Genomic DNA, 14,228 nt, shown 5'->3' on the forward strand with positions numbered 1-14,228 from the left:
CAAAAGTAGAGAAGGAAGAGAGGGTGACACTAGACTCAACGCCTCTGTTCATTTTACTCCTGTGGCTCACAATTCCTGCCCAGTTCCTAGGGTTTCTGTGGGGTCTTGTGAGAGATAGAGAATTTCCAACAAATCACCTCTTCCCCCTCCTCCTTCAGATTTGGCTCAAATGATACCTGAAAGGCCTCTCTGAGGGCTTGGGCCTGTTCCTGGGTGCGATTGTCCTGCCAGGGCTGGCCTGTAGCACGTGTGGGGCCTGCACGGAGACTCTCCCCAAAGACATCCAGGTAAAAGAAGACATAATCCCCATTGGTCAGATTCTCCCTCTGGGCCTGAAGCAGGATCTCATGCAGCATCTCCAGAGGGCCGCAGATATACACAACTGGGAGCAGGTACATGACAGAGGAGCACCCTGAGAAAGTATCCAGGTCCCCCACACACCTCCCTCTGAATCACTGGGATGTCCCTCTTCAGCAAGAAAGAGAGTGCCCTAACCTATTAACCCCCAAGCAGATGCTCCCCAGCCCACCCCCTTGGAGTCCACCATAAGTACCCTGGGGCCATATGGACCATCTGACAGAAGTCAGAGCCTGTCCAGACCCCAGAGGAAGGGAGCTGTCACTTTCAAGCCCCTCCCTTTCCCAGAGCCTCCCTTACTGCTCCCTACCCAGGCCGCCTCACTCCCTGACTCTTCCCTTCCCTTCCCTTCCCTGGGCTCAAAGGTGCTAACAGCACAGATTTCTCAGTATGAGCTTTACCTGTCTTTCCCAAATCTGCTGACCCCTTAGCCCATTCATGGAGTCCTCATTATTTTTACACCACCGAGAGGTCTTGGAACCCAGTCTGGGTGGTAGCTCTGATCACAGACAGGTGCACATTTCAGAGTGGCCATCAATCACATTCACTACTCTAGGGTACTCACATTGCTCCCCAAACTCAATATCCCCCCACTTTCAAATTCCTCCCTGATACGAGCTTCACCCCTCATGCTCTTGTCTTCCTAGTTTGCATCTGCCTAGGGTGTTCACAAGCTCCCGTCATGAAGCCTTGACCCTCTCACAGGTGCTCTGTCCACATGTGCTTCTTGATCCCAACCACCACACACAGCTGCTCAGTGCCTATCTCCATCTACAGTTCCCCAGTGCTGAGCTTTAGGGACACAGCAACCCTCCTCCCCTGACCCTAAAATAGCCCGGGCCACACTCACTGCGCCCGTTGGCCCGGATGAAGTGGGTGGCCTGCTCGGGGCCCCCTGGCTCTCGGGCATACACCTGGTGCTGCACACTGAGGTTGCTGCCCTGCAGGGCCTCAAAGACGCCCTCGATGGTGAAGTAGTGAGGCCGGTCATCTGTGCGAGCATCCAGATACAGCAAGGCGGCACGGGCAGTCCAATTGAAGTGCCCATGTAGTGTCACTACAAACTCACCCAGCTTGGGAGCAGATGGGCCAGTGCGAACCAGGGTACGATAATGCTCATTCTTAGCTGCAAAACCAGAGGCCACAGCACCCGCAGTCAGCAGGGGAAGGCGCCAATGGGAGGCAAAGCGGGCCACAGAGGCAGCAGGGTAAACGCAACCGGGGCCTAAGAGCAGGTCGGGGTCATGGTACAGCTTGAGGTCCACAGCGCGCAGCGGTGCCAGGTACTCAGAGCAGGCGCCTTCCAGTTCGGAGCTGACAAACCGCAGGTCCACGGGCAGTGCCCGGCCCAGTGCCTCCAGAGCTAGTGCCACAGCGGGACCCACCCGTGGCCAGGCCCAGGCATAGCTCAGGTTGTGTTCTGGCAGCACCACCGCCAGCGTCAGGTTCCGCGCCCCGGGAGGACGCACCCCACCTGCCAGGGCTGCCACCAACAGCAGGAGTGATGGCAGCGCCATGGGGATAAAGCAGCAGCCCCACCGCCCCCAGAACTTGCGGCTGCTCGGGCCTACAGGGGAGACGCGAGCACCCCCCAGCCTGGAGCCTGGGGAAGAGGGCCAGGAAGAGAAGGAGGGGTGGGCTAGGTAGGCTGGGATGCAGAAGGTACTGGGGGCCAGGGAGAGGAAAAAGAGATGGGAGGAAGGTGGGGAGTGGGCAACGAGTGGGCTACCAGCCTCCGGCAAGGACTGAGGACTGACAGTGGGGTGGCAGGGGGAGGGAGTCACCGAGGGGGACTGCGCCTGGGATGGGGACACTGTGAGGCAAAGTAGCCTGATGAATCCAAAGCTGAGAAGGAAAAGGGGATCTGGGACTGGGATCGGGTGGGGGTGGGGGGCGGCTGGTACAAAGAAACGGCCTGGGGGAACCTCACAGCTGAAGGGGCCAGGAGGGCAGGAGGGCGCTGCGACACATAGGACCAAGGGGGTAAGGTGGGAGGGTGCCCGCGCCGCGGAAGGACTGGGATCATGGGCAGGCGGGGAGCGAAGCGAGGCCTGGGCCGGAGGGCAGGGGAAGGCAGGGGTAAATCTCCCTGTGAAGGCTTCTCCCGAAGCTCCTGCTGGGACTAACGGGCCCGGGCGCTGGTCCCATCCGGAGCTACGGCGGCCCCGCCCGTGTCCCCGCTCCTCTCTGCTCCGCTTCTCCTGGGCCCGGGCGGCTGGCGCTGCCTCGCGCTTCCTCCCGCCCCCCGCCTGGGCCCCGTGCGCGCCGCTCGTCCGGGTCAGGTCGCCTCGGCCCGGCGCGTCTCCGCTCGCTGCGCCGGCGGCCGAGTGCGACTCCCCCGGGCAGGCCGCCCGCCCCCGCCCCTCCCCCGCCGCCCCTCCTCCTCCCTCTCGGCCCCACCCTCCGGCGCCGGCTGCCTTCCCCCACCCCCCTCCCGGGCGCCCGGGACCGCCAGGTCCCAAACCCACCCCGGTGAGCACTTGGGGCTCCGTACCAGGGCGTCGCCTGCCGGCGGGGTTCCCGGGCGCTCCCTCACCCTCAGGGCCTACCCGGGTCTCCCCCATGCCCCTGGTACCCCCCGCCGCTCTCCTTACATCTCACACAGGCCGGTGACCCCAGGGCTTGTCCTCTTACTCTCGCTTAGCCCGCTCTTCTTCGGTCTCCCCTCAACTCCCTGAGTCCCTCAGGGGCTCCAGACTCCAGGGAGCAGTCGAGGATCCCCAGACGTGTGGTATCCTCACCAGTCCCCTGCCTAGCAAACCATAGCGCCCTCCCGACGGCAGAGCCGCTCACCCCACCCAGGGCCATGTCTGCTCCCTGGACGGGCCCTCCAGAGGCCAGGGGTCCCCCAGGGGCCAGGGGTCCCCGCGCTACACTTCCCACCAGTCCTTAGGAAGTCCACGGAGCTCCTTGTGGCTGGGAACTCCACCCTTGGCCCCCGCCGTCTCCATGCCCCCTTCCCTCCCCGTGTCCTCAGAGGCCCACCGCAGACCGCCCAGCTTCCTCCACACCATCTGCTCATTCTTTTGTCTCCTGCACAGCGCGAGCTGGCGCCTGGGGAAAGCCTGTAAAGGACCGGCGGACACTCCCCGCAATGGAAGCCCATCCACCCCCTCCTGGGGTTCCACCTTGCTCCCAGCCTTCCAGCCTTAGGAAGCTCTCCCCGGGGGGAGGCCCATATCTGGAGTGCCAATCTGACCCCAGGAACAGCTTGTGAGGGATGATCTCATGGTGGCTGAGAGGGACTGCTATGGGACCTTGGGGATTTTTCTCCAACTGTCATAAAGGACATGCACGTAAGCCCAATCTCTTCCCGTGCTGAGAGCCGCGGTTTCTCTCCCGCTTCGAGCTATTTCTCCAGAAATCAAAAGCTAAGAGCGCTCCTGGAGCCCTGGAGTGGGGTGTGAGTGTAGGGTGGGGACAGGCATGGTTTCTCTGAGATGAAGGCGACACCTAGTGGTTTGGGGGAAATTAAGGACAATGCCACTTTATCCTTAGGCACGAAATTTATTGAACACTGGCTGCCTAGCACAAGCCGTACCCGTGAATACAAAGATATCCGAATGATGCAGTCCTTACCTTTGAGGAACATACATTTGCAATCCCTGGGGCACAGAGGCCAAGGGCAAGCCGCCCCTGACAATGTCTCTTGCCTCAAGCCCAGTAGAGATGGAAGCCTTTGGACAGATCCTTCTTTAATGCAAGGGGTGATAACTCTAGTTCCAGGCTCCCAATACTGTAGTGAAAAGGAATTTCGTCCTACCTGGGCAAGGCAGAAAAAGGAACAGTCAAAAGAATGATGAGACAACATGAGAAAGACTTTAGACCAAGTCAACCAAATAGAATAGTTGGTTTTTAAGCAACTACACAGTTTTATGAGACAAGCAAATCCAAAATGGCAAAATCCCTGAAAGAATTACAGTATGACAGGGCTAGGAGGAATCATACAAATATATCGTTTATCCCTCTCATTTAAAGATACTTGAAAACCAAATCCCAGAGAGGAAGTTTGCAGTGTCCTTACTTGCTCCTCTTCCCCAACCCCACATGGTTTTTAGTTGCAAAAGAGAGATGAAAATGCAGGTTTCACGGTCTCCAAGGAGAGGCTTTTTACAGATATTTTGCTGACTCATGGAACTTACTGTAGAAAGCTGTGCTTACAGTATAATAGCTACCAAAGACCCATGTGAGTCTGTCTGGAACACCTGCAGCCCTCAGTGAGGATCAGCCACCACTACCACTGTCACCCAGGCTCCTAAGCAAGTACAAGTACATGATATGTCATTATTGTGAACATTAAGGACAATTCTTCATTATGTTAGGGATTAAACATTCAAGCATCTTGTCTTTCCCTCTTCCTTCCAATTGACCACTTAACTAGAAAGTAGGAAGGGGCCAGGCACAGTGGCTCATGCCTGTAATGCCTGTACTCTCTATTAAAAACCAAACAAATCAACTGGACATGGTGAACAAACCTGTGGTCCCAGTTACTTGGGAGGCTGAGGTGGGGGAAATCGCTTGAGCCCAGAGGATAGAGGCTGCAGTAAGTCATGATTATGACACTGCACTCCAGCTTGGGTGGACCCTGGTGCAGTGGCTCATGCCTGTAATCCCAGCACTTTGGAAGGCCAAGGTGGGAGAAGCAAAAGAGTTTGAGACCAGCCTGGGCAACATGGTGAAACTGTCTCTACTAAAAATACAAAAATTAGGGGTGTGGTGGTGGACACCTGTAATCCCAACTTGGGAGGCTGAGGCAGGAGAATCGCTTGAATCCGGAGGTGGAGGTTGCAGTGGGCAGAGATCGTGCCGCTGCACAACAAAGCGAGACTCCATCTCTAAAAACAACAACAACAAAATAAATAAGTAAAAACTAAAAATAAATTTTAAAAGATAAAAAGGAAGTGGGAAGGAGTGGGGATATAAAAGTTAAATCCTCGAATGAGGTTTTTTATTAACACCCAGTAGAAGGTTTTTGGTGTTTATTTTGTCATGTTTGGGGGAAGCTGAAAATATTAGATAAATGAGACCTTTGGTTATGTATATATCCAACTTTCCAAGCTCTCACTGCTCTCATTGATGTGGACAATAATATTCTGGCTGTATTTGGTGATCCTGCTGCAATACATAGGAAGCCTGGGAAATCTAGATTCTGTTGGCCCAAGCAGCAACCAGCTAGGGTCCAACTTTCTCTTTGTAGCATTGTCATGGCATTCTTTTACTCCACAGACAGATACCAGCTATAATTTCTTCTAGATAGAGTCAGCCAACACCTTATTTATTTTTTCTTTTTTTTTCCTTTGTTGTTACCCAGGCTGGAATGCAGTGACACAATCTCGGCTCACTACAACCTCCACCTCCAGGTTCAAGCAATTCTCCTGCCTCAGCCTCCCAAGTAGCTGGGATTACAGGCATCCGCCACCATGTCCAGCTAATTTTTATATTTTTAGTAGAGACAGAGTTTTACCATGTTGGCCAGGCTGGTCTTGGACTCCTGACATCAAGTGATCCACCCGCCTCAGCTTCCCAAAGTGCTGGGATTACAGGTGTAAGCCACCACGCCCGGCTCCAAACACCTTATTTTTGATCCAGGACTAAACTGCAGAGTATCAGATTGGCCAGCTGCTAGAAGTTTCTACAGTTTCCAAGCTGCCCTGTCCCTTCTTCAAAAGAAATCCTAATCCTGGTCACACTGAGGCCAAAGGTGCCTCAAGACCCTAGCTGAGCTCTGCAACCACCATGGGATTCGGGCTTATGCTAATTTTCATGATAATCTCTGATGTCCCAAACTGACAGCATTAAACAGTTTTATAACTGACCTATTTAAGCAGCTGAATCTGGATCCCCAGGTTTGTTCTACACTAGATCATGCCTCCCATGACTCCCAGGCCTACAGAATTCCAGAAAACAAAATATCTTCCAGGCTTCTCTCTGCTGACCTGACTGGCAGAAACAGACTTTGACTCCATGCAATTGTCCCATGCACACAAGACAGACAGGTCCAAGAGAACCTGCCAACAGAGGGCAGAGAACAGCCATGGAAAGGTAGAGCAAATAAGGCAGGAAAGATACACTTCACAACACATCTCAATAGGAAAAGGAGAAAGCAATGTAAAAAAAGAAATGTAGTAAAATATATATAGAAAGCAAAGAGGGACTTTATTCAAATTCTGCATTATTTATTTTAGCCCCAGTAAGGGAGAGACAGAATCCTGAAATCAGGTCAAACCTCCAGGTCCCCTCCAACTCCTACTTCCCTCCTGGCCACACGGCAGTGCACAGTATGGTTGTAGATCTAAGATCTAGTTCATCTTCTCACAGATATTCAATGACCTCAAAGGGCTGCTATAGGCTGGGAGCAGTGGCTCACACTTGTAATCCCAGCACTTTGGGACGGCAAGGTGGGTGGATCACCTGAAGTCAGGAGTTGGAGACCAGCCTGACCAACATGGCAAAACCCCATCTCTACTAAAAATACAAAAATTAGCCTGGTGTGGTAGCAGGTGCCTGTCATCTCAGCTAGTTCGGAGGCTGAGGCAGGAGAATCACTTGAACCCAGGAGGTAGAAGTTGTGGTGAGCAGAGATTGCACCTCTGCACTCCAGCCTGGGTGACAGAGCATGTCTGGTGGGGGCTGCTGTGATTGTTTAAAGGGTCAAGAGTTTTTATTTTGAATTCATACACATCTTTGTAAGTTCAAAATATTTTCAAATCAGATCCCAGCTTCCAACTTACCTATATAGATAGGTATTTTAAAAGACAAATGGGTATCATATTCTAAGGGCCAGAAATATCAGCTTTGTGAAAATACAGTCCAAACAAGTCATTTTCCCATGAAAATTGCTTCATAGATGGCCAGTGATTCCTAAGAGAGGAATTTAAGAATTATCAGGAAAAGCAATCACGCACATTTATTTCCCCAGTTCCAGGGAACCATATTTCACCTGTCCGCTCCATTCAGGCCTGGACCAGCAGCTCTGTGGGTGTCTAGGAAGGCCCCACTGGTCTCCTCTGCTCTCCCACACTTGGCCCATCTTCCTAGGTACATAGACTGTTTCCCTGTTTTCCTATTACCACCTGTCATCATTATTACCAACCCCAGTAGTTATTTACCACCCCTTAGGAGAGTCCAATAGCATGAAGTCTCAAATATAACATTCCCTGAAATAATCTCGTCCCCACTCCATTTGAAATCCACTTTCACAAAATCTTTCACTGAGGAAAAAGTGGCACAAGAGGGAAAGGTGTCCCTTTGCCTTTTAAGTCCTGCTAACTCCACTAATATCTGGCATAAAAAGAGGCAAAGAAAACATAGTTGTCACCGCTTCTAGAGACTGGAAATGCTCTACTCACTATTTTAGTATTTTGCTCTGCTTAGAATTTTCTACAGAAGCCAAAGACTGGGAAGAGGAGGAGAAATGTGAAGCAGAAATGGACAAAACTATACTGCAATATGTGATGAAGAACACAGAGAAGCTAAGCAGTGGCAATGTAAGATTGGTGGGCAGACAGACTGAAAGCAAGAAGGGCAGTGAAGAGGTTCCTGGAGAAACCCAAGCCTGAAATGCTAAGTGCCTAATCTAGGATGATGGGATAGCAATGGAGAGAGAAACAAATCTGAGGGAATTTGAGGGAAGAAACAACAGGACTTGGAGGCCGACTGGCTCTACAAGATGAAAAAGAGTCAAAGGCAGGTGTCACAAAGGCAAAGGTCATCATGGGCCAGGCAGGAAATGCGAATGGGAGAAGCAGCTGGGTGGAGACTGGCAAGCTGTGAAGCCCCTGGTCCATCTAAAGTGGATGCTAACCCTGGGATGGAGCCCAGAGTGGCCAGTTCTTACTCTGCATTCTCTCTGGGTCTCTCCAGTCTCATCTCCCTCCAGTCCAGCCTCCACAGTGTGTTCAGGTGCCAAAGCAACCTTTTGAAACAAAAACCTAATTATGCCACGTCACTGCTTAAAATCTTTAAATGGTCCCCCTTGGAGGCTATGTTTTTCACACTGTTATTTTTAGCAGCAAAACCATTCCTTCAAATGAAAATTTACACATAAAATAGAAGAAATAAAAGCCCAGCTGCTCCAGATGAAACAGCAGGGGTGGGTCCAGAAACTCCTTGCCCTCGCCTCTTTCTCAAACAGAACCCCTGAGGTGCCTCCAGGGAACCTCTGGGCAGCAGCTTTCAAACAGTGGTAGCACAAAAGGCTTTCCAAGGACTGTGTTTGTACAGATGGCTTTAAGGGAATCCATCTCCAGACCCTGAACTTCCTTATGTACTCATTCCCAAAACTGATCTGCCTGAGAATGACTTGTGCTCACAACAGTTGTGCTCACAACAATCCTCCCAATTTACAAAAGAAAGGCATGTCCCTCTCCCAAGCAAAATTTCATTATGATGAATTGTTCTAGAGTGTCAAAACTTTTGGAGCATCAAGAAAAAGGATATATAAATCAAGCATTGGTCTAGGGAAACTTGTAAAGATGAGTCAAAGTGCTTTAAGTGAATGGGGCTTTCTGCCTTTCCCCATCATATCCATATTCTGTGAAGAGTAAAGCTTGGCATTAGAAATGGGATATTTTCAACTGAGCGGGGTGGTGTGTGCCTGTAGTTTCAGCTACTCAGGAGGCTAAGGTAGGAAGATCTCATGAGACTGGGAGTTCAAGTTCAGCCTGGGCAATACAGTGAGACACTGTCTTCTATTTTAAAATTATATAGAGATAGGGCCTGGCTCAGTGGCTCATGCCTGTAATCCCAGCACTTTGGGAGGCTGAGGTGGGCAGATCACGAGGTCAGGAGTTCAAGACCAGCCTGACCAAGAGACCAGCCTGGTCAATAAGGCGAAACCCCATCTGTACTGAAAATACAAAACGTAGCTGGGTGTGGTGGCGGGCGCCTGTAATCCCAGCTACTCAGGAGGCTGAGGCAAGAGAATTGCTTGCACCCAGGAGGCAGAGGTTGCAGTGAGCGGAAATCACGCCATTGCACTCCAGCCTGGGTGACAGAGTGAGACTCCAACTCAAAAAATATATATATAATGGAAAGAGAGAGAGAGAATGTTTTAGCCCATGTTGGGATTCTCAGCAAAGACAAAGGAGAGCACATTAGTGACACATCTTATTTTCAAAACATACTAACAAAGTTGAACTTTACTATATGAAAATTATATCTCTGTAATCTGATTTAAAACAAACACTCCAGCCAGGCATAGTGGCTCTTGCCTGTAATCCCAGCACTTTGGGAGGCCAAAGCAGATGGATCACCTGAGGTCAGGAGTTTGAGATCAGCCTGGCCAGCATTGTGAAAACCTGACTCTACTCAATATACAAAAATTAGCTGGGTGTGGTGGCGGGCGCCTGTAGTCTCAGCTTTTTGGGAGGGAGGCTGAGGCAGCAGAATCACTTGAACCCACAGGCAAAGGTTACAGCGAACCAAAATCGCGCCACTACACTCCAGCCTGGGCAACAAGAGCGAAACTCTGTCTCTAAATAAATAAATAAATACACCCCTATCTCTCACCGCTTGAAAATGGTGAGAGATATGACATGACATCATCATGGTCAGAGTCCATAGCACTCTGCTCCCTTTTGGCTATTTAAAAACTCGGTCCAGTATGGCTTAAAACTCCAGTCTCAGGTCCAGTACAAAACTCATCTTAAGCCATGGCTTAAGGAATCTCTGGTGGAGAGAATATAGTCCCTTCTATGGATTCTGCTCCTCCTCTAGTTCTCTGGAAGGTTCTCGAGAAGGATTTTAGCTCTTTGGTGGCTGGGAACTAGGAGGAAGGCAGGGAGGAAAAGAACAACTTTCTTTTCATTTAATAAGATAGTTATCACAAACCACTGTTTGCTGATAGGCCATGCTAACGTGTTGTTTGGCAGATATCAAAATGCTGTCTTTCTTGGGCATGGTGTGGTGGCTCAGGCCTGTAATCCCAAGGCATTGGAAGGCTGAGGCTGGAGGATCACTTGAGCCCAGCAGTTTGAGACTAGCCTGGGCAACATAGGGAGACCCTGTCTCTACAAAAAACTTTTAAAATTTAGCCAGATGTGGTGGCACATGACTGCAGTCCCAGATACTCAGGAGGGGGAGGCAGGAGGATCACTTGAGCCCAGGAGATTGAAGCTGCAGTGAGCCATAATCATGACACTATACTCCAGCCTGGGCAACAAACCTCATCTTAAAAAAAAAAAAAAAAGAAAGAAAGATGCTGGCTCTCTTATGAGACACTTCTGTGAGTCCTTTAGAAGGTCCTTCCAGGCTGCTCCACTGAGTTGTGCACTGATGCAGACAATCCTGCTCCAAGCCATCTCTTTAACCCTCCTAACTTCTGTTCAGCAGGCAGCTTTTTGGATGAGTTTACCAGCATGATGGCTCAAGCCCGGCGATCTTCCTCAGTGTCCCTTCCATCACAGAAACTCACATATCCTTGCTAAGTCAAACAGAATGAATGCAGACTATTCCATTATTATCCCCTCACTCTGCCCTTTCTCCTTTCTCTAATTGCCTTTCCTCTTCTCAGATAGGTATAGAGCTGAACAAGTCCATTGTCTAAACAGATAGTTTAAGCAAGGAATGAGAAATCAATCTCTCTTTCATGTAGATCTCTTTCATACTCCCTTGCTTACTTTAAGTCGGGAAAGGAGGGAAAAGTACTCCCTGCTAGGCTCATGACAGCCTCCCTTCAGTTGTCTCTTATATAGATTGGGAATGGAGGTGGCGTGGTAAGGTATGGTTTGGCGTAGTGGCTGGAAGTTGCAGGGCCACCTCTACTACCTCTTTGTAAGCCCTGGAGAGGAGCTCTGGCCCCAGTTATTAGCAATTCTCTCTAGAAGGTGCAGTATTTAGTCCTCCTTGTCCCAGCTTTGGACCCTAGTCACCAATTCCAGAGCAATAGAAACTCAACATCCTCTATAATATATTGAAATAAAGGGAAGGTTATATGGAATAAGGAGCTCAACTGTATTCCTCAATGGGGAGGCAAAGTCATCTTTTGAGTGACAGGAAGAACCAGGATTTTGAAGGTGCAGGCAAAATAAAGAAGACAGAGATAAACTGGAGATGGAATATCAGATGAAAGCCATGTATACTTTCTTTTCCCCATTAAAATATAAAAAGCACATCTACATATTATTCCACAACATTTTGCATATCATTTCAGAGGCAGGTGAATCTAGGAGCATCTGGAAACCCTCCAAGGGGCCAAAGGATCCCAGACTAATAAGACTTGGGCTTCAGAGAAAGCAAACAGGAAGGCAAATATGCATTATTTGTGCATGTGAGAGGAAGGAGTGCGTATGTAGGCAGGCAAAGCAAATGCACAGAAGGAAGGCTGGACATTTAGGGACTTGCATGCACCCAGAAGCTGTCCATGTCAGACACCAGTTTGACATGTCATATTATATTCAAAAATATTCTGACTGCTTGAACACTTTTGTATATTCAGCTTATTTTTCAGTATAATGTTGTGATACATCCTACTACAGAGTTAATATGATTAATAATTGAGGGACTTTAGAGAAGGGGCCAGAAATTTAATGATGCCTTAAAATGTAGCTTTTGGACTGGAAACTGTTAACACTTATTACCTCCCTGAAGGGGAATAAGGTATCTGAAGGACAAGATGAGAGGGAGATTTCTTTCATTATTTATAATTTTGTATATCTTTAATTTTGTAACAGGTGCGTGAGTATAACCTATTCACATTTTTTCATTAAAAAATAATCTTAATCATAAACAAGAAAGCATAAAATTATGTCATTGATATAGGGTGCTTGATATCTTGCATGTTTTAAAGGAAGGCAGTGGGACCTCAAAGGGAAAGATGGGATTTCCTTTAATAGATAAACACACATGGTGAATCCCTCATAGCTGCAGCAAGGAGATTAAAAACATCAAAGGGCAGAATGGTAACATCAGAGCTAAGAGGGCTTTTCTAAAGCCTATCTTTTGAAACCAAAAGATAAAGTATTACAGAAAGTATAATACAAGATCGGTAGGTCTGAACAAGAAGACTTACAACTAGGACATCTTACAAGAAACAATACCAGGCCGGGTGCATTGGCTCACACCTGTAATCCTAGCACTTTGGGAGGCCAAGATGGGAGGACTGTTTGAGGCCAAAGTTCAAGACCAGCCTGATCAATATAGAGAGACCCCATCTCACAAGAAAAGAAAGAGAGAGAGAGAGAGAGAGAGAAAGAAGTACAAACCCCTCCCCCCCACAAAACATGATTTACATAATTTCATGTATAATGTCAAAAAACAAAGCTAAGATTGGTTGAGGTATCTCTGGTGCAAGAATAAATTCAATAATTCAATTATTTTGATTTTCCACAAAGTAAGTCTTGAACAAACACTAGACAAGATGAACTGTAGGGCTGACTTAGACTCTTCCTTGAGGGGCAAGAATGATACTTTGAAAATAAACAAATAAAATAGTTATTTAGATGAGAATAGGGGGCCAGATGCAGTGGCTCACGCCTGTAATTCCAACACTTTGGGAGGCTGAGGGGGGTAGATCACCTGAGGTCAGGAGTTCAAGACCAGCCTGGCCAACATAATGAAACCCCTTCTCTACTAAAAATACAAAAATTAGCCAGGTGTGGTGGCCCATGCCTGTAATCCCAGCTACTCAGGATGCTGAGGGCAGGAGAATCGACTGAACTTAGGAAGCAGAGGTTGCAGTGAGCGGAGGTCGTACCACTGCACTCCAGCCTAGGCGACACAGTGAGACTCTGTCTCAAAAACAAAAAAAAGAAAAGAAAAAGAAGAAGAAGGAGAATAGGCTAAAAACAACAGGCATGATCTATATGATTGCAAAGGTTCCACATGAACAAATGAGTCAGTCATTATCCTAAACACCTGCTAGGTCACCAAGAAGAAAAACAGAGTAGAAATGTGATGCCAGCCTCTCCCACTAGTGACAGCTGAGAACACCTCCCACCAACTACTGAGTGTAACCTGTCTAACAAAAAGGTCAAAGAAGTTTGCCTATCATCTGTGATTCAGAGGAAAACAAGAAAAGAACACTAATTTTTTTTCTTTCAAATCTAGGCCTTGAGCTAACCTGTTAGAGGTCAAATAAACAGGCCCCAAGATCCCCAGATTAAAACCTATTTGCAGTAACAATAAATGTAAAACCACCTTATATATTGTAAAACATTATATAAATGTCAATTATTATGGTAATTATTAGGGGTCTGTCATGTCATATCTAAAATTGAACTACATCTCACCATCAGCAGTTTGGGACCATATTCTGGAAGAGTAAAACAAATAATTTTTTTTTAAGAGATTGTTTTTACATTGTGCAAAGGTTTTCAAATTTTTCATCTCTTCATTGAAAAGTCTAATAAGAAGAGCTAATCAGTGATATATGACCAAAAAAGAGAAACTGTTCAACTTAGTTCAATATGCTTAAGAAGTGTATTAACTAAGAAGAGACAAAAGCAAGCTTATGTGGAACCGTGTGTGAAGTAGTAAATGGTGGCACTCCTTCCCGTTCCCTCTGCAGATGGCTTCCTGCTGAGCTCAGTCCAGGAAGCACTGGCAGAAAACTGGAAGAGAAAAGCCAAACTATCCTTCCCCTTCTCTCCCAGCCTGGGCCAGCATCTGGACAGGCACTCTTTGGCCCCAGCTGCCCTAGAACAGGTCCCCAGAGTTCCAGCTTCTAAGTTACCCTGGCCCTTGCACTTCCCCTCCTTCCCACAGCCTAGGGATGATAGAAGGTTCCTACGGTTGCTAAACTTCCCTCGTGTTGCCTCACCTTCCCTTGAAAGGCTTCTCGGCTCTTCCACCAAATTCACAGACAACTAATTGTCTGGATTAAATGCCCTCTGGCTTAAATGCTTAGAGTGAGTTCTGTTTTCCTGTTTGGA

General features: G+C 48.5%; 1 protein-coding gene across 8 annotated transcripts in view; it reads right to left on the bottom strand.

The window, feature by feature from the left end:
- The window catches only part of NPR2 (natriuretic peptide receptor 2), a 48,705-nt gene that overhangs the window by 15,463 nt on the left and 19,014 nt on the right, over positions 1-14,228 (bottom strand). For 2 of the 8 annotated variants that reach the window (XM_012463331.2, XM_012463332.2), the window contains 4 exons: positions 7,089-7,218; positions 3,937-4,120; positions 1,208-1,483; positions 177-382 (listed from right to left, as the gene is read on the bottom strand). In XM_012463331.2, coding sequence (XP_012318754.2) covers positions 177-382; positions 1,208-1,483; positions 3,937-3,949 — 495 coding nt within the window. In that variant the 5' untranslated portion in view covers positions 3,950-4,120; positions 7,089-7,218. Of the gene's footprint in view, positions 1-176; positions 383-1,207; positions 2,696-3,936; positions 4,121-7,088; positions 7,219-14,228 lie in introns of those variants that run through there. The other 6 variants (XM_012463330.2, XM_012463333.2, XR_010343934.1 and 3 more) reach the window with 4 other exon arrangements.

This window comes from Aotus nancymaae, unplaced genomic scaffold (genome assembly GCF_030222135.1).
Source record: "Aotus nancymaae isolate 86718 unplaced genomic scaffold, 86718_ANA_hifiasm-v0.15.2.pri h1tg000003l, whole genome shotgun sequence".
NCBI classification, from domain to species: Eukaryota; Metazoa; Chordata; class Mammalia; order Primates; family Aotidae; genus Aotus; species Aotus nancymaae.